General features: G+C 45.1%; 2 protein-coding genes across 3 annotated transcripts in view; one reads left to right on the top strand and one right to left on the bottom strand.

Moving 5' to 3' along the window:
- The window catches only part of TSPAN4 (tetraspanin 4), a 475,717-nt gene extending 457,037 nt beyond the window's left edge, over positions 1–18,680 (bottom strand). For both annotated transcript variants that reach the window (XM_049820764.1, XM_049820765.1), the window contains exon 1: positions 18,449–18,680. The gene's annotated coding sequence lies outside the window, so the exon portion shown is untranslated. The remainder of the gene's footprint in view (positions 1–18,448) is intronic.
- Positions 18,681–18,803: 123 nt separating this feature from the next.
- POLR2L (RNA polymerase II, I and III subunit L) lies at positions 18,804–22,440 on the top strand. Its single transcript, XM_049820796.1, has 3 exons — positions 18,804–18,912; positions 19,372–19,479; positions 21,975–22,440. The coding sequence occupies exons 2-3, from the start codon at positions 19,385–19,387 to the stop codon at positions 22,081–22,083; spliced, it is 204 nt and encodes a 67-aa protein (XP_049676753.1). The 5' UTR covers positions 18,804–18,912; positions 19,372–19,384; the 3' UTR covers positions 22,084–22,440.
- The last annotated feature ends 290 nt before the right edge of the window (positions 22,441–22,730 follow it).

The raw sequence follows: 22,730 nt of genomic DNA, 5'->3' as shown, positions 1-22,730 counted from the left end.
CCACAGCTCTGAAACACACTGCAGCAGCACCCCGACACCTCTCCTTCTGCCAAGCCTAAGCAGCATAACAGGATCATTTTGTCATCCAAGTTCCCATTTAGTTAATCACTGTAACACCTTCAAATCTCTGCAGTGTATTTCACGCAGAACGTCTGCGCAAAGTAAAGCAGCCTCGTGGGTCTGCCCCCACCGGCCCAGTGCAAACTCCTGAGCTGCTGAACACATGGCCAACCTTGCCACCAGACAGCAACGGGCTTGGGCTGCTGGCACAGCGGGCATGCTTACACTGTCATTTGGGCCTATTAACAACCCTGTTCTGGTCACCGTTTCCCATCATTCTTTTTTTGATCTGTTATATCATAAAGGCCTCAGTTCAGAGAAATAGTTTGACATGTGCTGCTCTGCCTTAGCTAAGCCAGACCGATGCAAGACAGATCTCAGAGCCAAGGTGTTTAAGGAAAGAGACTAGCAAGGACCTAAGAGGAAATTCTTCACAGACTCTGTAGGTACAGGGCACCTATAACACATAGATTTTTGAAAGCCCTTTGAAGTGCTGCTCTCTGTGCCTTCATAGACTTGAAACCCTTTGGAAATGCACCTCTAAATACTTAGCTGAATGGGGATTTGTCAGTGATTTGCTGAATAGGGACCCAGATTACCGGATAATAAATGATACAGGATCTTTATTTTCTGTACCTTGAAAATTCCTTCCCAGTTCCCCTTTCTTTCACCCCCTCAGGAGTGGCTATTTATCCACGTTACATCCATGCGGACCTGTTTAGCTCAGCTCCTACTCCGTTACCGTGGGTTTGGCAGTTGAAACAAGGAATGTTTTGTTGTTGTGATAAACATTCTTTGTCATGATGTGATATCTTCAACTACCTAAACTAAAAAATTTATATTGCACCTTCCAATAGCCAAATCAGTCCTTTACTTGAGATGCAGTGGTGACAAGAAAATCCAGCAGCATAACTCTTCCTTTCCCAAATACAGCTGCAGACAGCCACATGGGTTGGTGTCATAAGCTTCTGCCTCCATGGAAGTAAAATAACTTGTATAGACCAAAAATGGAGGAGGAATAAACAGATACCAGCATGAGGTCTTGTAACACATATTAGCACCTGCATGCGGTTGAGGGTTGAAAGTTTCCAAGACAAGGGGCAGATTTGAAAACATCTTTTTGAAACTGCAATACAATTGCCAGATTCATGGTTTTCAACCCTAACTTTCCAAAAGTCCTGGGTGCCCCATCTAATTTGGTCAGACATCCTCTTCTGACTTTATAGTATGGAAATGACAGCACTGTCATGATTCCCAGCTCCCAGTCTTCTGCCACTGACTGTGAACTTCTATCCTACATCCAAATGGTCTGGGCAACCATAGAACCACCCCTCTCACGGATCCAGAACTGGGGTATTGATCCAAGCCAAACACTATGGCAGTCTCTACATATCAACTTGTAACTGAGTTTGTAATGAATCTTTGGCAGGGACAGCTATAAACACGACACTTGTCCCCACATCACAGCTAAGTACTTAATTTATGAACAGAGCTCCAGTTTATGTTGCTGCAAGCCTAAGCCCTGTACACAAGCCACCAAGCAGCTGACCAGAATTATTTTATGTCTGTAGAGTGAGACAACTTTCAGCTCCCATACAACTGTTAAAGCATGCTGCTCTGCATGGTATAACAAGTTATTACCCAGCAGCTGATTGGCAGTGTGTTTTTTTTCTATCCACTGCAGTAGCCGAGTGCTGCCACCAAACCAATTCAGACAACAACAAAAAAAAAAATACTGCTATTATTCAGTCTTGAATATGACATACCCACCTTCACTCATCTTACTACAATCACTGCCAGAAATCTATAAAATCAGTTAATCCCAGGTCCAGGGCTTGTTCCACCAGACATCCCTCAGCAAAGCACTGAGTGAGTAATATCCTGACCACCCCCAAAACTTATCAATACCACCTCAGATAGGCTCAAATCCCAGCTTGAGTCCAGCAAAATCCTATGTCATCATTTATGCACCATAAAGGTGCACTGAAGTCTGTGACAAATAGCACACAAGCAACCGATGGGACCAAACAATGTGTCGGGCTGCTGGCAAGTTTACCTATTTAATGACAAAGCACCATTCAGCATAACCAGGTACCCATTCAAAACCAAGTCAGCAGGAAAGAGCTCCTGGTACGAGTCAGCTGTTTCACCGGCTATTACACTGCAAATCTTCTACCAGGTAATTTAACAGCAGCAAAGAAAGCTGCAACATGGATACCATCACCTCCGAACCACTGAGATGTCAACACTCCTGAACAGTTGTAACATGGAAAGAATGGGAGAACTACCCTACAGCAATAGACATTCATATTTTGTTTTTTCTGGCCTAAATCTATGAAGGAATTAATTCAATTATTTTTCTGTACTACTGATGAACCATCCAAACACAAAATGCTGGCTATTACGGCTGTGTTCTTTCCTTCTCTTTCAAAAGATATTAGCCACAGTTCAGATGCTTAAATGTATAAATTCAGCCAGGCATGTTTAATGAAAGTTTTACCTTCTATCATGGCATTTTTAAAGCAGAGAATAGGTTGCCTTTTACCCTTCCAGCATCATAATGAAAAAGTAACTCTTTCCATGGAATTGAAGAAAATACTGTGGCTAGCAGAGCCCTGTTGAGAGACAGATTAATTATCTACTTGAGTGTGCATGCAAGAGTAAGCTTGCCACAGCTAAGGGATAAGCAAAAAGCCAATCAGTTAGGGAAAGGTAGCAAAGCTGCTGTGCTAACATTCTCCTCCCTTAGACCTTCTGCACAGCTCAGTGCAATAAGAGAGGTATGGTGTTCAGAAACAGCAGTAAAGCAAAATCAGGCTGGGGAAATCACTGCCCTTTGAACAGGACAAGACAGGTACTACTTGCAAACCACAGCGCTGCCTTACCAGACACTGCCACCTCACTCCATTTTCACGAGTGGGGAAGCCACATTGTGAGTGGCCAACCTAGAAGAGAACACAATGCCCCTCAAAACCAGAACAGAACTGCAGCCGCAAGCTTCGACCTAAAACAAGCATAACCAAAGTGCCATCTTCCTAGAGACTAGATGCTGCCTGGAGCTCTGCATAGCCCAGAGACACCCAGTGGTTGAGTCGTACATCACAAGCACGTATAATTAATGGGAAGCTTAGGGAGAACCTAAGTCCCACCAGTTCATATATTTAGTACAATCTCAGATTGCTTCTCTGCTTACCTCCAGCTCTCAGACTAGGGGTGGGAATGGATAGGGAGGTCTAGGAGACCAACCTGATTCTGAATGAGTGATAAATGGCAATAAGGTTCAGAGAAAGGAGGAATCTGCAAGGTTTCACATCAAGCTTTATCTTGAGTCTGTAGATGTTACCAACATCCTCTGGCCCTTCTGTGCTCTGCCATTCCTGAGGGAGTCTCTGCAGGCAAGGCTCTGCCTTAATTGAGGTCTCCGGCAGAGGTTGGGTAACCATTACCTTCAGTATGAGATAGGGGCAAGTGCTATGCCACATTGAAAGTCAAATGGCACCTAAATGCTCCTTGTTGACCTGCTACCAGCAGCAGCTACACTTCCTGGCTCAAAGGAGACTTAATGACCCACAACAACTAGCCAAGATACATCTGCAAAACAAAACTAAGGCATCACCCTTCACATTACTAGCAGCATAGGACCAACTCTACACTAGAAAAAGAGAGAAGGAAAATAGATCCAACTTGAACCAAGCTTTTAGCAGCTCTACAAAAGTATAAGCAGAGTTTCCTCTAACACAAGTAGCAGCAAAGCTGCAAAAGGTGGCATGAACAATGGGTCACCCATGCATTACATGGGCTCTCCAATGCTAGGCTTGACTTCATCCGACCCAGTTTTAGGCACTCACGAAATACCCAAGTTAGGCAGATGATCATAGTCAGCTTCCTCTAAGGTCAATGGAGAGAGACAGACACCTCTTCCCACTAAGATGGAAGTCATCATCTAGACATAAGCATCTCTCCACTTCTTGTCTTAGACCCATCAATTAAGTGGCATGAATCCAAGCCAAAGTGTATTAGGAACAGCTGGATTATACAGGGCCAATTAAACAGAATTAATATTATGCTCCCTTACTTGGCCTGCACTATCGTTAAATTTGAGTAGCAATGCTCAATTCAGATGAAAGTAAATGGTGAAAGCACAATAATCTCCAAAGACACACAGAAATGTGTATCTTAACCTTCTTTGTGGCTCCTTCTGGAAAACAGCAGGGCAAACTTTGTTTACAACCCATACCACATGCACAAAGACAAATGCAACCTTTGGCCAAGTTCCAGCAAAGACAACTCTCTCTCTCCTAGAATTAAACTGTCATTTTTCTAAGGAAAAAATGCTTTTTGGAAATAGCAACTATATTGTATCAAGGGACAAACATCAGGAAAAAGTAATGGGTCAAGTGCATGAATGGGTGACCTTTCTGTGATCATTCTACCGTAAGAGACTTAAGAATAGTTTCATTCCCTGACAGAAAGCTCAGAAATGCAGCAGCACCAGTAACCCAGAAACACTATGGTGACTCACTTGTGTTCAACCAACTATCAACTCAGATGCTCAGGGGAAACAACAAAGGCATCAAACAGGACACAAGCTAGCGAAGTGGATGCAACAGGGCAGCACAACCTGGACTCAAGCAATAGCTCCTTTCACTGACTTGCTGAGCACCTCACTTTCTGCCTCCCTTCTCACATCCCATAAAATAAGCCCTCTTTTAGCAGAGGTTTGTCCTACAGGTGAACATTACTGATAACCAGTAGGTGCTCTCAGAATACAAGCTGATCATGGCATACTGACGACAAAGAAAACAGTATGAGATTTCATGTTCCAACACCCCCGACCCTAATACACATATTGAACACAGAGAAGAAGCGAGGGAAACATCCCAAGTATTGCAGGAAAACTCAGACAGAGCAGCTGTATAAACCTGAGAAAACAGAGACCAGGCAAGGTTGATCACTGAGAACAGCACAACTAGCGTGAAATGAAAGAGCACAAACAAGCTTGGAAGGCTTGAGGTCTTTTCGCAAGCAGAGGGCAACGTTCAGGATCCTGCTAGGCCCCTTAAATCACACTGTATCTGCTCTTGTGCTCCACTATCAGAATTGGCAAAAAAAAAAAAAAAAAATAGAAAAGAAGAGACAGATAGGGGACAGAGCTAGGTCAGCTGCAGTCCCCTTCTCTCAGCTGCTCAGAGCTCCAGCTTCCAGTATCTGCCTCTCTCCTTCAGGCCTGCCCATGCAATCCCCTTTCAGCTATCACCCATAGGACTCAAATTTGAGGCACTTGCTCCGCACCACTGTGCATACAGAGACACTGACACTCACACCATGTTCTACGTTGTCAGTGACACAAATAAGCAGCAAAAAAATTAAGAGGGAAGGTTCCTTCTCCCTCCCTCCTGTATCCTCATCCTTTGCTCTGTGAAGCTTTTAAAAAGAGAAAACAGATCTGAAATTAAATCGGAGGAGTGTAAAGACAGTCTGGAACAAAATACCATGTGCAATGCCTCTTCTGTTCTTTGAGCTGCAAAAGAAAACAGCACCTTCCCTGACAGAAGCAACAGGGCTGTCTTAAGTAATTGGGGGATGGGGAGAGAGGAAAGGGGCAAGAAAAAACGCATGCTGTCCACAGTTCAGAGAAGAGCCCCTTTCAGCAGCCATGAGCAAGAAAGTTACAGAAGTGACAGCTTCACTGCCTCCCTGCCCAGCTGGCTCTCCGACCTGCCTAGAAGCAGCATCCAACGCCACAGGAAGGGCTGGCTTTGTTTTCGACACTGTTGGCCAGTTGCCTTATACACAGGATTACAGAACACTGATTTCCTCACAAGTTAACATGGGGCATGTTATTATCATTGGCACAAGCAGAGAAGGAGAGCCAGTCTGATCTGCTCTGCAGCAGCAGTACACTGTGAAAAGCAATTTTACATGTGTACATCATACAGTCATAAGACAGTATGCACATTATGCACACCCTGTCTTAGAAGGAAACCTTTCAAGAGAAACTTTTGACTTCCGAAGATAAACTGAACCATCTACAGTCAGAATCTTCAACCCCCACCATCCACGTGCTGCTACATCAAAATAAAATCCTGGTTTGACTTCCTTCATGACTATCAGCTCCCCATTCCCTCGTATTTCCACAGCAGTCTGCCATATAAAGCCACAAGAGGATTTTCCCACCCTGTTGACATCATGTCCTCCTTGTTACACCAAGACCAGTCCATGCCACTCAGCATAAGCTGCAGGCTGAGTGCTGCGTAAACAGTACCAGATCCATAGCACTCCAGTGATCCTTGCTGACATTAAGGCTCATAGGCAGCTATTACAAGTCAAGGACAGACTAGTGAACAGCAAATTTCTGTGCATCTGTACTGAGACAAACTGTTCCACAGTAAATCTAAAAACTAACAGTCAATCTCTGCTCTGCTCATCATCTGCACACACGCATGCACTTAATGCTCACAGGTGCTAAACACCAGCCTGGCTTTTTGCATCCTCTGTGACTTCTTCCCTCCCCAGTCCCTCAAGTTTGTTGTGTCCACTCTGACCCTTCACACTTAATAAGCACTAAGGCAGCCTGGCATATCAGATTTCAGAAAAGCTTCTTTTTCCCCAACTTCCAGCTTTCAGTCAGTCCCTTACACCCCAGCTCTTCCAAACCGTGGCTCAGAAACACGTCCCCTGACTTGTTTGCCGATATCCATGCAGCTGACCAAATATTCAGCTCTACTGTAGTGCTATCATATGTAAATCTTCAAATACTTAAAATCAAAATGAGAAGTTCCAAATTAAAAAAAAAAACAACAAAAAAACCTACCAAACACAAACAATTTAACTGCTAAAATCATCAATATATCAGCTGCAATAGCAAACTTTTGGAGAGGATTTTTCTGGGGCTTTTTATTATTACTATTATTATATCTGCAGAAGGCAAGCCAAGAAAAGAGAGAAATAGACGGAACCAAGCCCTGCATCCGAGCAAGCTCTCTGCGAGAAAATGCAGACACGTTTCAGGGCTGGCAGAACATTGTGCTGAAATTAAGTGGTGTGGGTTCTGACGGAAACACAATTTTTCAGATCTGGTATGAAATCTGCAATGCATGCCACTGAATAAAAGCTTCCATAGGCTGTACAGCAGCACCTAAATATTTGTCCTACTGCTGTTCATCCATAGCTGGCACACGTTCAGAGACTGCAAAGACAAAGCCAAACCAAAGCTCAGACTGACTTCTCTACCTCCAATTTGCATTGCACTTTTTCCTCCAGGGATCTTGCATGGTTTGGTTTGGATTCCATCCCAGCTCAGTCCTGAACAGAGAGATGTATCAAACAAACTTAAAATTAAATGCGGTGCACTGAAATTAAGTATTTGAAATTACTTTGAATGCACATTCTTGACATTTCAGTATTATTCTGGATAACTTTTTTAATACACCCAATTTTTACTAAGTGGTTAGAGTGTAGGGCAACTGGACTAAACTAAAACAGAAGATTGCACCAAGACACACATCCACAGAACAAAAGCTGTTTGGGTGGAGTACGACCTTCCCATTGGAAATGAAAACTTCATCACTAGCTATTCAAAATTCAGTTGTACTGAACACTGTCCACCATGAAGCAGGACAAAGACATGAGCCAGCAGCAGAAAAAGAAAAGTCCATGAGACAAATAAGCTAGTTCTGACTTTCACCCCTTTCACTGCAGAGGCAGATAAGGGGACAACAAACTGCCAAATGCCTTGAGGACATGGGGCATATATTCAGGGTCAGACCAACTCTGCAACTTATACAAAAGCCTGCCTAACAGAACTAGTCATCAACAGGCAAAGGCAGGGTTAATACACTCTGTGTGTGTGTGTGTATGTGCATATATAGTTATATGTACACTAATGAAATACCATGAGGAGGGGTCATCAGAACCATTTTCCTCACTGTAACAAATAACTCAGACAGCAGTAAAGGACAGCTGGCTCGTCCACAGCAGCACTTCCCATCAGAATGAGTACTGTGCATGGTAAATGGGGCTTCCAGTTGCCAAATGCCAGAAGGTGCAAAAGCAGTCTGACTTTGGATGAATAACTGCTAGGACTGAACCTGCAACAGGTAAACTGGTGCAGGGAGAAAGAACCCAAGTGGGGAAATTAAAAAAAAGCAAGCCAGAAAACAAGACTTATTAAACTGTAAATACAGAGAATCTTGTGTGTTCTTACATTGGCCAAAACAATGGCCCAGAACTGGTCTTCCTTTCATAATATAATACAAAGGAACCTGAAACCATTAATGTCTAGCAATGGCTCATCATGGGTCCCATGAATAAAGGACTTGGCAATAACCCAGCAGCCACAAGGCTTATAACAGCTTGCTCGGGAACTTAGGAGAATTTGACTTCTTTCCAGTAACTCCCTCAGGCTCCCAGAGGAATCCCCAAACAGCTTTTCAAGCCCTAAGAGTCAGGCCAGTTGACAGCAAAGAGGATACCCAAAAGGCACTGCAATGACAATCCTGCAGCAGAGCAGGAATGCAGGCAAGCAATAAAACTGATGATAAACAGGTCCACAATAAACTGGCCCTAACCATAATTAAAACAGTAGGGCACTGCCAAAACGAAATGGTCATTTACTGACAGAGAGAGCAAAGAAACATAAAACCCCAATAGAACAGTAAGAGATCACAGACAACTTTCAGAAAACAAATGCTTCTCAAGCCCACCACTGCATCTAGATGAAGAAATCTCCTCCTACTTCTGAGTGTAGCTTTCCATGTCCTCACCTCTAGCAGGGGAGCAGGATCTTCTGGGCAGTTCTTGCTCTCTGGCATAAAGGCATTCTATTATCCATTCTCCAAGTAAGACATTTTCTCGTGTGTGTGACAGAAAAGTCCTAGTCATCCCACAGTCCCTTTCCTCCAGATGTCCTGATTCACTCTGATAAAGGCAGAATGCCTAAGCAGCAGCAGCAGTACAGGCAAGAGCCACTGCAGCACAGCCCTAGCCCACTACCACTGTGGCTAAAGCTAGGAATGCTTGAAAGAGGGCATCGAACCGGCACTTCTCTACAGCAGCAATAGCTCTTCTGTGCTCCACAAACCCTTCCTCAAGCCATAAAGTGGCTGCACATGTGCTGGGGGGGAAAGCCATTCTCTCACCCACATACCATTTTGTTCTGCAGGACAGTAGGGAAAGTGTATTTGTTCAGCATGCATTTTAAGATAGAGCATCTCTGCTTTAAACTGACCCCACACACTGGAGCTGTAGCTCAACAGAGAAGCAGAAAAATACATCTCCTTTGCAGAAATGCAAATACATCCAAATATACCCCTGGCCCAGAAGCAGACAGGTGCCATCGTTTGTGTAACACTGCGCACAGCTAACAATCACCCACGTTACAGATAAACCACTGCACAATTCAGTTATTAGATCTAAACAGAATCCACACATACACATACCCATCTTCAGAGGTTTCTCAATACAAACAGAAAAAGCTACCTTTCACAGAATATAAGCACTTTCTTTAATATTAAGCTTTTTAGCTTCTCTACTAAGAATGGCAAATGTCATAAATCAAGAAAAGAAGTGAATTAGCTTGACGAGGTCATAGAAGAGGCCTGCAGAAAAAAGCCCTGGCTGGGGGATGACCCAGGGAAGAGAGCCCATGTCCATTCACTCAGCATGCTGCTCATCAGGCCAGTGGGGTGCAAGGGTGAAAATTGGAAAGATGTCTTTGTTTTATGCTTATGTGGGAGAGACCCAATTTAAGGAATCAAAATAATTTGGGGGTCTTCAAAATACTCAGCATATCCTGAAGGAGATGGGAAAAGTGCTCTCCAAATAGCTTTGGGGAGGGCAGAGGTAGATACAGTTAAGTACCATTTGAGATCAGGCAGGGATTTGAAGGCAAGCTGCAAACAAAACTGCAACCTTGATCTCACTTTTCTTTTTACTTAGGCCAAAAACGAATGCAAAACCCCAACCAAACCCATCAGTCCCTGGGCACAGCTCAAGGAGCCTATTGTACCAAGAGGACTTATCAATCACTACAGACAACCCTCCCTGATCAGGTCATATGATTGAAGGCTTTATTTTATTATTCCCTGACACCACCACCAAGCAAAGCAGCAGCAGCATATCAGATCAGACAAAGGAACCGCTGCCCTTCAGAACAGACTCCTGAATAACTGCTCCCTGATGTGCATGTGTGTGTGATTTAGCTGTGCGCAGTGGGAATGCAAGAGTAACATGCCACATGTGCCATTACTTACTGAGTTTAAAGAGGCAACACAACTGAAAACAACCAGAACATTCAGAAATCAAGTTGGTCTTGTATCTTGAGTTTATTAAAGCTTCATGACTATTTAACCCAGTATGTTCCAGCATTCCCAAGTGCTCTACACATGCTGAAGAGTGCTAGAACTGCTGGGTAGAGGCAAGAGATGATGGAAAACTCAGTGAAAGCTAGCTCTCCACAGCTCAGTCCCAGCTCCAACATACTGTATTTCACCAGCGTGCAGGCCTCAGGGCTTCTCTGCAGCAAGCTGGAGACCCTTGCTCAGCTTTCTAGTCCCGGCACTACTACACCCCACAGTTTCCCAACCCTTTGCTACTCCAGCGCCATTGTGTTGTGATTAAAATGCTGGAACTGGCTCTTGAACAAAAAAGAAACTCACCTGCAAGCAAAACAGCTTCAAAATCCATATTCATAACGAATGTTTGAAGATTGTAGAGGCTTCTCCCCCTTCACCCACTGAAATATAACAGTTCTTGGTGTTTCATACAAAACATGCTGTAATTTCTTTCTTTCCTGCAGAGCAGTCACTGTGCATGTGTCTACCACTGTATTACCTTAATATTTTTTTTTTTAAGAAGAGCTTCTCTAACAAAAAGGAATTCACTTGTACAAAGCAAACTGTATTGCTTCTGCAAAATTTCATTTGAGAATCCACAGTTAAAGCAGAGGACCCCTACGGTTACCAGTTCTGCAGTGTGATAGCTTCAGCATCCCTTGCGAGATGAAGCATGTCACCTTAATGCATCCTTAAGGTGAGAGAACGACCAAGCCGATTGGCTTCATCACCCTAAGGGCACACAAAGTGACATATTTAATCTGATGAGAGACACTAAAGCAGTGCCTCTTAATATTTTATGAAACATTTGGCTGGTTTTAATTTTAAAAACAGCAGCTCAATAAACAAAGCAATGGAACATTCCCTGTATATGGCACAATGATAGGTGCACAGCAGCCCAGTCACCCAAGCGGGTGATATCACATGATATCCTATGCATCAACTCTGTCCTCCTCCCCACATCCACCCTGGAAGCCCCATACACTGGGAGGTCTCAGGCTCTGCACACCAACAGGCTCTTTTCCAGAAACAGCTATCTTTCACAAGGATTCAGGACATAGCAGGGGCAGCTTTGGAGCTGGTTTAGGGCATCCAGCTTCCATAGAGCACTTAATCTGGACACAACAGGCTGATACATCCAAGCTGAGCAAGTGGTTTTAGTAAGAAAAAAGCTGCATTTTCTTCCCTACCTGATCAGTTCTGGAACAAGACTACAGTTACAGACTTTCAAGAAACGTAAAATGAAAGCATCCCACTATTACTACTGCATGCTTGCTTTAAGCTTACCTGCTTCCTTAAGTAGCCACTACTGACCACTCTCTGAGACAAGGTACTGAGCAAGATGGATCTTTGCTCCTACTTACAACAACCATCTTTTATTCCCACTCCCATGAAGGCTTGCAAGATGCAAGACCCGCCAGAAGACAGATGGAAGGAAAAGCCCAAGCATCAGGTTTAAATACAGACATAAGCATCCCCAAAAGGCCCAAAGATAGCCTTCAGCAAAGCCTGCTCTTTAATTCTTTGTTCCACGTACATCCATCATAATTTATGAGAGCCTCAGAGATAAGACTTCAAAAATAAGTTAGAAAATCCCCCCATTCCTTTTCATTGGAGTTCAGAGACTCATAGATGCCAGGGCAAACTACCACAAGAGGACTGGCTCGCTGCAGTCTCTTTTTTAAATAGAGATAAATCTTGATGGGAGAGGACCTCTTTATACACCCACAGAAAAGAGTTCCCAGCCAAAGACAAGTAGTACATCAGAGACAAAAGCACATGAGCTCAATGGGAATGCATATATTGCTCTCACCATGGAATATCATCATCTTGGGGCTCCTCCCTTGAAGCATTAATAATTGACAAGCCCTGGCCTCACCTCAACTGCACAGTCTGTCCTTCATTCTGGAAGGAAAGATTCTGCAGAAATGAAAAGCATTATCCCAAGAAAGGGAATTATTTTGTCATCTGAGGACACTTGCATGGAAAAGCAGAACTGATGGGCAGCTCCTGTGATCTTTCTGATTAAAATGCTGCCTCAGGATATTACTCTCCCTCCCTCCCCCTCCCCCCCCCCCCAACATGAAACAGTCAATTAGGCTGTGATATATTCATGTAATAAAGGCTTTTTCTTATAAAATATGTCAATCCAAGACTGGCAAACATTATACTTTTGCCTTGAAGTGACCTTACTGAGAACAAACATGACAGATAAAACCAGTCCTAAACTAGTTAAATACTGACATCTGAGGAAGCAGAGAAGTGAGGGAGTAGACAGGTGTTTTTTCCAATCCCATCTCAGTGCTTTAAAAAAAAAAAAAAAAAAAAAGGGGGGGGGGGGGGAAGTTAAGGATGATAAGCCATTTCCATGAAGGGCTATCTTGCCTTTTCATTATTAATTTCATATAAATATACACATACACACAGGAAACTACACCCACCTGCCACCTACAGCAACCTCTACAGGTACAATAGCATATTAAACCAAACAGTGCAAAATTCTGTTCATAGCATCAGACACAATGGTCTCTGATAATCATCATGATGACCATCAACAGACAATTCTTAGACCAGTGTCTTACACTAAGGAACCTTACACCACATAAAAAAAAGTAGTTCTTAAAACAAGAACTGCCTTTGTGGAGCACCCATCCGTAGCTAGAAGAGCACCTCAGCTCTCAGTTCTAAGCACAACTCCGTTCACCCTGAAAAATACAGATGGTCCAGCTATGCTTCTCCATAGCAATGTCCTGCCTCCAAGGGCCCAGTGTGAATGGGAGGACACCTGAAACAGCATTAACATACACAAGCAGCAGGGAAGGCTCCATAAATCTTAGAAAGCTACGAAACACCACCACTGCTCACCATCTCCTCCCAGTTTGATAGCAGAAGCAATCACTAGATATGCCACAGAGATCATTAAAGATATCTTTATGAATACATGTACGCTGTCACAGTCCCAAGTACAGAGCACCAGCCCAGCATCCTAACTCCTGTACAGTGAAGCAGAACAAAGTCTCTGCCCCACAAAAATAGCAAAATACAGTCTCTGCCCCTGTCTCAAGTAATAGGCAGCGATCTTTACATCTAACACGAAAACACCTTAAATCGTTTTATGGAAAAACATTTGCATTTTTGGATGCATCTATGGGACTTCCTCATACACTCTATTTAGCAGAGACATCTGTTACTCTCTATATATGTATTTCATATAAATCCCACCCTCTGAATCCTTTCCATCGGTTGTCACTAATGAAGCTTTGTGTGCAAAACCAAGTGCATTCTGCCCCCATTAGGAAGCCAATTACACCAGGAAAAACAAGCAATTAACAAGGTGTAAAATAAACATCCTGCCACCTGCCTTTTAATAGCAACCCCACTTCAAACAAGTCAGTCTCAGCACAGCTTTCTGAATTGGCAACTGATATTATATATGTATTTATGCAGCAGCTGGTCTTCATTGCAACAAATATTACAGGCTTACCAGATAAGGTCAGCATATTTAAAAAAAAATATATAGCAAGTATTAAACCCTGCTTTGAGGCCCTGAATGTTGCTTTTAATGAAATCAGCAGCATCAGGCTTGTCTGGTATTACAGTGAAGCTGCAGTCACATCCCCAGCTTAGAGAGGTTTCTCTTCATTTCTACTTGCTTAGCAGCTTCTGTATTTGTTTCACTAAATCCAGGGGCGTGAGCAGCTATTAAACAGCATGCAGGGCAACTAAACAATGCAAAGCTCTACAGAGTAGACAAGTCTTTCCTCCTTCCACCATCCCTGCCTCTCCTTCTTGGCTTTCCCACCTCTCTACCATCACACATAAAGCTATATGCAACTGGGGGAGGGGGGCAGGGGACAGGCACATAATGGGGCAGAAAGCCACCCGCTCAAAAAAATCAAGGGGAAAACAAATCAAGATTCCAGCTTAGTCTTTACTCCTTGAGCCTGCAAGCTTTAGAGGGAAAGGAGGGAAGTCCTTCAAAAGTCACACTAGCTAGCTCCAGAGGGAGCCACTTTTCTTTCCCTTTTGTGGAACGGGATGAATGACACACTTCTGAGTAGTTAACCAGGACTAGAGAAAGCCCAACAGTAAATCTGCAGGATTTAATACACTTGGAGTGGAGAATGTGCCTGAGAAAACAGAAGCAGAGCTTTGTCTTTTCATCTTGCCTTTGTTTTTTAATCTTCCCCTCTTGCTCTAGCTCTCTACTGCTACATATTTATTCGTTAAGTTTTCCATGTCAACTTTTCAGTTCCTGACTAATGTCCAGTTTAATCACTCATTTCAAGACTCATGCAAGTCTTTTTCTCTTAAGGTTCTTCTCTCTCTGGCTTTGTTGAGATCTGAGGAGTACAACACTGAATATGGTACCACAGATTTTTTGCACGCGATTTTGTACACGATTCTGAAATTAGTCAGAGATGGAGTGAAAACTGGTAACATTCTTTCTCTAAATGACCACAGGAAGCAACAGGAAACAGCTTTTAACTCCAGAGCCAACAGGGCTATCCACAGGTCTACAGAAGGCTGCAAGTCAGGATCAATAGTACCAAAACAATCCTTCACTGAAAGTTCTTCTAAAAAGTCCTGAATTTAAATAACAATTCACTACCCTTGAACACCACTGCTACCTAACTGGCAAATCAGATCTTCGAAGACCCAAGCCTTCAGTCCTGGTGATTCTGTATGCAGAAACAAGCAAAGTCAGAAGGGGAACAACCACAGAAGGTAAAAAGCAGTGAAAGGTGAAAAGTCTCCAGACTCGTGAGGGTGCACACATAAACTTGACCAACTACAACCCACAAAGTTAAAAAAAAAAAAAAAAAAAAAAAAAAATTTCTCAACCACTGGTTTCTCACGCTACCAGTATGAGTGCAGAGATCCCATGACTCCTTCCTACAGCCCTGCTTACTGAGACAAGGTCACAAAAGACACAATCTGCCAACATAAGCTGCAGGAGGTCATACAGCCACTCAAGCTATAGAAGTATTTTAAGAGTAGTTCAGTCAGTGGGGTCACTTAACTGACTTTTTTGGGGGTTGTTTTTTAAACAAGCAGCAGTATTTTCCCTGTGTTTTCTGGGTGGGAGAATAGGAAGCAGGATCTACTCCTGAGTCACCAGCCCAGGATTTCAGTACTCATCACTAACAATGCCATGAAGCGGTCATGCCTAGCTGTATTTTGTAGGTCTAAATCCACACAAAAAAATGCCAAGAACAAGACTCAACCCAATAGTGATGGTGGGACAGAACACTTTCAAAAGTTGTTCAGATCACAGGAAGAAGTCCTGTAGTGCATTAACCAAGAAGTGAGGAATGTTATCTGTAACACCCCACAACAAAAGCATCACATGACAGAAGCTGCTCCAGAAGCACATCAGAAAAGCAGTCCGCAGTTCTCAAACTTACTTCAACTCGACTAGTTCTAGGGGATTCTCTTCTGCTCAATGCTGAGGACTGCTCCAATGGGTTTCCTGGCCACCAGGCTGTCTGAAGGCCCTAAGAATCAGCAGTCTGTGGACTGCTGCTTGTTGAAGATGGCAAGAGACCAGAAATGGGACGAGAACTTAATACGAGAAAGACCCATGCAGTTCTAGGATTAGTTCTAGGAGATAGGACTCCATCTCTTGCAATTCTTCTTAAAAGGATGCTTAAAGAGACCTATTCTTCCAGTCTTCCTCCATCTTCAGAAGGCTGGTTGAAGAGACCAAATTGGACTAAATACTAAACTGCAACAGTTGAGTGTCAGTAGTACCCAGCTCACCTGAAAAAGAGGAGTTGAAAGGTGACATGCCACAAATGGCTCACTCCGCAGTCACCCGAATCAGCATGAGCTGATTAAATGTAAAACCCATAAAACACTGACTTTAATTCCTAATAGTCACATCTGTGTACATCCCCCCCCCCTGCCCCCAACTCTTTTAAACAGACTCCCGCGGTTTGGCAAACGGTCAGATTAAGCAGAGGATACGTGAAGTTGAGCAGAGAATGTTCTCAGTACGTAGCAGTCTCTCCAGATCATAGATCGTAAAAATTCTTACATTTTCTAGGATCAAAGAAGCTACAACCATAAAAGACCTGTTAGTGAACCAAGCGATCACCCAGGCAAAGCAGGTTATCTAGAAAAGACATAATGAAGTTAAAGTGACACTGTGAGAACAAGCTGAGTAAATTTTGCTTAGCATCTTTTTCCAAAGAAAAGTAAGATACGAGAACTAGGTCTGAAAGTTAAAATTCAGTTTTGTTTTTAAGAAATAAGCAAGCACATTTCTACAAGGCAGCTATAAGATGCTAACCTACATCTAATGATGATGATGTGGCTCTGCCACGAAGCCCCCGTGACAGTCCCTCTTTCTCATTCCCAATTGCAAATTTCCATCTCCAAACACAACTGTCTTTCACTGCACAGTTCAGTAAGAAAATTACTTAGGAGCCCTGGTGCTGAAAGTGCATCAAAGCACGATCTCCAAATTCTCAACCCCTCCAAAAAAAAAAAAAAAAAATTCAAAGGAGAAAAAGAAAAGACACAGTTTGGCTCCTGCTAGCCTACAATAACAATAATAATCTAGAGATCGCAGGAGGTTCATCTACCCTCCATGCCAAGTCAATTTGCTCCGTTCACAACTGCGTATAATTGTTCCTGGGACTGCAAAAATTACTGTCTTTTCACTAGCAGTCAGAATTGTAAAAATGCTTTCAAACAACCTCAAACCCTTACTTGTTAAAACAAAACTATTTGCTCTTTTATGGTTCAAGTTAGGTCTGGCATTTCTGTGCAGAGGGTCAATAATCCAGTCGTTCAAAAAATAGTCACGAAAGACGTATTAACATAAGCTGTGCATTAAGACACAATTATTTATATGCCTGACAGTAATGGCTCTGCGCCGTGCACCGTATCAACTCACAGATACTTTAGCAGGAAAATGAAATACTTTTGGAGAATTTCTGCTCTGCCCAAGGACAATTAGCATAACGCTAACGCTGTAACAAGAGAACAATAAGAACTGCCAGTGTTCAGGCTAATGCTGCATCCCAGAGTCTCCACAACAGCAGCGTCTGCCCCTAAAGTTTGTGGCCACCACAGCACGCTTCCCTTCGCTCAGCGCACACACAGCCTGTGCCTAGCGCTTCCCCAATCCTTAGATCAATGCAACACAAGCTGCGTTATCCTCCGCTACCAAACCTTCCCGGCGTGGGGCACCCAGCAAAATCGGTTGCTTTGCCTGCAACCGGCCATCGCCCCCGAGAGAGGGGAGCGTCCCTCGTCCCTCGTCCCTCGCAAACCGGGGAAACGCCGCTCGCCCCGCCAGGCTGGGTCCGGCAGCGCCCCGAGGGCAGCGCGCACCCCCGCCGGACCGCTTCGCGTTCACGTTCGCGGCGCACGGCGGGACGGAGCAGCTTCAAAAGTTAAACGGGTCCAACCTGACCCCGGACTTCACAAACTCTCGGCAAACCTGCGGCCGCCCGCAGCTCGGCCGGGACTCCGGGGCGAGTTTGCCCTCGCAGAAGTAAACGCTGTGCGGGCCGGGCAGGGCAGCGGGGAGGAACAAGCGGTCACCCCTCGGGGCGGGCGGCGGGAAAGCGGGGCGGGCGATCGGCCCCGGCGGCAGCCGCTCCCGCCCGAGGGCGGGCGGAAAAAATCCCGGAGAAGCAGCCCCAGAAGGGGGCCGCGGCGCCGCCGCCTTTCCAGAGGCGCGACACGGCGACGTGCGGCGCCGCCGGCGACAGCCGGGGGGGTCCCAACCGCCGCCCCCGGGAGCCCCTCACGGCCTTCCCCCGGCCGGCCGCTCCTCAGCCGCGCCGGGGAGGGGGCCCTACCCGCTGCGGGGACGGGCTCTCCGGCCGCGGAGCTACCGCGGGCACCGGCGGCCCTGCCCGTGAGGGAGCGGACGGGCGGGGTCCCCCGACTCCGGGGTACCCCGACTCCGGGGTCCCACAGCCCTGTCCGCCGGAGTGCCCCTTCCCCCCCCCCCCCCCCCGCCCGCCAGGATAGGGGCTGGCGGGTGCCGGGCTACAGCCACCAGTTGCGCTTCCCGCCCCGGACGGCTCCGGTACCTCAGCCGGGGTGGGATGCGAAGTCTCGCCGCTGCAAAAGCCCTCTCGCAATGCAACAAGTGCCCACCCGCCTGGGGAGGGGGGGGAGGAGGAGGAGGAGGAGGAGGAGGAGGAGCGGGGGCGGGCGCCGGCGCCGCGCTCTCTCGCTCTCTCTCTCGCTCTCTCGGTGTCTCTCCCCGCCGGTGCCGCCGCTCCGCGCTCCCGGCGCCCCAGCTGCCACTCAGCGCGCCGCACGCGAAACGCGAAGGCAAGCCCGCCCCGCGCGCGCACTCCCTTGAGCCGCCCGGGACGCCGTACCCTCGGCCGCTACCATCTCGCCGCCCTGCGCAGAAACGGGGGTGAGATGGGCCGCCCTCCCGCCCGCCCGGCGCGTCGGCCCGCCCCGCGCCGGCGCGCGTTCCCCCGCCGCGCCGCACTGGTAGCGCCCCGGCAGCCGTTCGGTGGAGCGCGGAGGAGCCGTTGCGGTAGGAGTCGCCTGAGGGGGCCGCGGGCTTCCTCCCCGCCTCAGGCCGAGGCGGTCTTCTCCGGGGAGGCCCGGCCCGGCGAGCGAGACCTCAGCCCCGGGCTCCCCTTGGCCCTGCAGCCGCCTCTAGGCCTGTTTGTGCCGGCCCGTGGGGCAGGGGTAACCCGCTCCCGGGGCTGGGCCTCCAGCTCCCGGCGGAGCGGCGCTGCCCAGCGCCCTGTTCGGAACTGCCCGGCGCGGGAGGCGGTGCGGGCCTGGCGGTTAGACGGTGAAGCGCGGCCTTGAGCGAAGGCCTTTAAGCCGTTACCTCCGTGACGCGGCCTCTTCTCTCGCTTACTGTCACGTAGCCTGTTGTGCTGCCGCTCGAGACTTGTACAAGTTCCGAATTTCCTTTCTGGGGTTTGACTATAGTATTCCGTCACTTTGCGGAGGTCCGATACTGTATTTTTTAACGTTACAGCCACAGTGCAAAAATGATCATCCCAGTCAGATGCTTCACCTGCGGCAAAATAGTTGGAAACAAGTGGGAAGCCTATCTCGGCCTTCTGCAAGCAGAATATACAGAAGGGTGGGTATTATTTCTGCATGTTCTTTGACTCGGATTTTCGATGCGATTGCACAGTGCATAAGATACACAGGTGAGGATCGTGGTATTACTCATTAGCCATAAAGACACTGAAATATTGCAGGTGTTAAGGTATTTGGAAAGTTCCTACAAAAAAACATCTCTTTTTATTTCACTTATAGAGTTAAAAGCATTAAAATAGTACAGGTTGCTAATCATTTCTCACTAATACTGGAATTTAGCAGAGCTATTCTGGTAGCACTTCTGACTTAACTTTCCAGGTATTACATTTTAACATTTTTCCTGTCTTCGTGACTCCTCTGCTTTTGTATGTACGTTGTTATTGATAAATGCTCACTTGAAAACGATTGCTCTGGGCACTGGTGTGATTCTGGGATGCCTGTTCAAACTAATGCAGTTGTGGTATCGTAACATCAGAAGCGGAGTTTACAGATATCAAACAGTTAAAATCTTACAGTGCAGCGTCAGAATCACTATTAATGGTGGCTTAAGAAACAGATGGACAAAATGGAAGAAATAAACTTGTCTAAACAATTTGTGGTTAAAAAAGACCCACACCTTTCTGTTTGTCCCTTAAAATTGATCTTTTTCCACAAGCTCTTCGAAGCTAGAGGAAAAGGGAAATGCAACTGAAGTTGTTTTAGCTGAAATATATTAGTATGACTACTAAAGTTGTGATTAATGTTAGTATTTTGCATGTCTGGTAACTGCATTTGAAGGTTCAGAACTTTCCAGATAGCTCTAAAAACTTACATATCTACAGACATGAGATGCTTTTGTTCTCAAGTGTTTTGGAAAGTTTAGATATCATGTGATATTATTTAATAAACATTCTTTTTTAAAAAAATACACTGTTCATTTACTTCTCCTAAATAACTTTTGCAAGTGCTAGTCCTAAAATGAATAGCCCTGCTATTTAAGCCCTTGAAGAACTGTTGATAGGTACAAGGACTAATTGACGTCATCAGAGAAGCTGCTGGAGTTTGTCTCCATGCAGTTAGACTGTACTGCTTGAAGCCAAACAACCTTTTACCATGGTCCAGCTTATGCAGAGGCTTCCTTTCAGTCATTTGTACTTAGAAAAGTATCTATCAATCAGCTTCTTTTTACAGGAGAATTACAGGTTTCAGGACACTACATTTGTTTTAAGCAAATGCTGGGTTGTTGCACTGCATCATATAGATCTAAAGACCTGAGATCAGTCCTATTTCATGAATGTCAGATTCTGAAGGAGTAGCAGACTGGCTTTATGGTTAATAGGTTGGCGCTAAAGAGCTTGGATAGTGTCACCTATCCTTCAGAGGTCTGATAGCGATAGCCATAGAAGACATATGCAGTGGTTTAGGCTCAGATGACCCACACATTCTCTACCCAGCCATAAGAATCTCGAGCAGTCACTCAGAAGGAATTAAGTGGAAAGACTATAAAACACAAATTTCTTGTTGAGCAGTCTGCATATCCTTATTTGTATATTTGTGGGGAACAGGTTGTATAGCTGAATGCCTTCTGATAGGGGAACTGGAAAGGATTTTAGCCTTCCTCGGGATTAGCATCTCATCTATATGTGGGGTAGTTTGCATTCCGAGTTATTTTAGTTTCTATATATCTCTCACCCTTTTAAGGTGACTTAGATCACAGGTTTATCTTGTGAAGTAAGAAAATATCATCCTCAGTTTACAGAAACATTGTGTTATAACGGTGCTTAGAGATGCTAACAATAGCATGGATAACAATGCTCAGAGAGGCTATTCTTTATTCCTGTGTCAGGAGACTGTCTGGTGCTTTCCTGCTACCTTCTACCATACAACTAGGAGCTTAATTATGGACTGTTAAGGATTTTAAGAGGAGTGGGAAAGACTTCCCGTGTTTCAGAACTGTGTTCCTGTTACCACATTCGCACTTCTTGATTGATCAGATTTTTAACCAGATCAGCTCCTCTCTTTTCCACAGACTGGTGTTTGTAAAAGGAAGACTGAGTTACTGTAACTAAATGAGGTTAGAAATGTACCATATTTCAAGTCTCCTTCCAGCTGTGAAGACTAAAATTTTATTTCCAAAACCAAAATACTTGCATCTCACTTAACCTTGCTGTTTCATGACCAAATACGCCCTCGCGAGTGGAGTAGTTCAGAATAGGAAATTCATAAGAGTTGTGTCTGTTACAGTTCTGCTCCTATGGGAGTTCTGCAGACTTACCTCTGAAAAGTTTGGTAGCTGGGTCAGCTAGATGCCATCTTCAGCAGAAGATTGTGTGCTCTTGCAGGCCAGAGAACAGGCAAGCACCCTGTCAACAGCATTAAAAGGAAAAGAACCTTAACAGCACATGCTAAATTTCTATTTCTTAGTTTGAACTGCAAACAACTTTTCCTCTATGACTAAGCTCAAAGTCATCAGTATGTTGCTTAGGAACACTTACAAGTGGTTCTGACTCACTTCATCCATTATTTTTTTTTATTGTTGTTCCTGTTCATTAATAGAGATGCCCTGGATGCCCTTGGTTTGAAGAGATACTGCTGCCGCAGAATGCTCCTAGCCCACGTGGATCTGATTGAGAAGCTTTTGAATTACGCACCCCTGGAGAAATGAGATGAAAAAAGTACCATGCTGCAAGCCATGCGGAACGTATCTCTAATTCTAAACTTGAAACTGGACTTCAGGCAGTAAAGGATGAAAGCCACCTGTAGTGCAACCATTGAGAGATGTTTTCCTTCTGGAGAAAATACTGCCCCGAGCCAGTAACCTCTTTCAAGGAAACCAAGGAAAGATGAAGTCCACTTAACGAAGATTTGGAGATTAAAAGTTTAGATGCTTCATTTTAAATCTGTGTTTGGAGTTGTTTTGTGAACTTTTAGATGCTTCTGCCAGCAAAACTAAATGTTTGTTCATGTAGAAAAATTACTATATTTCATAAATATGTTTAAATAAAGGAGGTCTTTCCCTGTAGCCTTCCTACAGTTTCTAGATAGAGTTAAGTGTATGCCCTTTCCTTGTGCTGGTTACTTCGAGGTTAGCAGTACTATTAAGTAACCAGTTCAGTGTTTTGCTCTAGGCAGGCAAGGAAGGGGGCTAGAAACATGGGACTGAAGCTCAGGGTTCCAGCAACAGGGAAGTGGGTAAGTTTGTTTGGTAGGAATGAGGCATTAGGAAGCTTCTGGAGCTAGCAGAGTCCACCTTCCACCGCAGTTAAAGTCAACTTGCAGTCTCTACCCCAGTTCTTAAAAAACACCGGGGCT

The sequence above is a fragment of the Accipiter gentilis genome, chromosome 17 (assembly GCF_929443795.1).
Source record: "Accipiter gentilis chromosome 17, bAccGen1.1, whole genome shotgun sequence".
In the NCBI taxonomy this organism is placed as follows: Eukaryota; Metazoa; Chordata; class Aves; order Accipitriformes; family Accipitridae; genus Astur; species Astur gentilis.
This window is presented reverse-complemented; position numbering and strand designations above follow the sequence as displayed.

Bases quoted from the DNA above. Each gene is read 5' to 3' on its own strand.
- POLR2L (XM_049820796.1), top strand. From the start codon at position 19,385: ATGATCATCCCAGTCAGATGCTTCACCTGCGGCAAAATAGTTGGAAAC. The intron at 19,480-21,974 runs GTGGGTATTATT...GTTCATTAATAG, and splicing joins CAAGCAGAATATACAGAAGG to AGATGCCCTGGATGCCCTTG.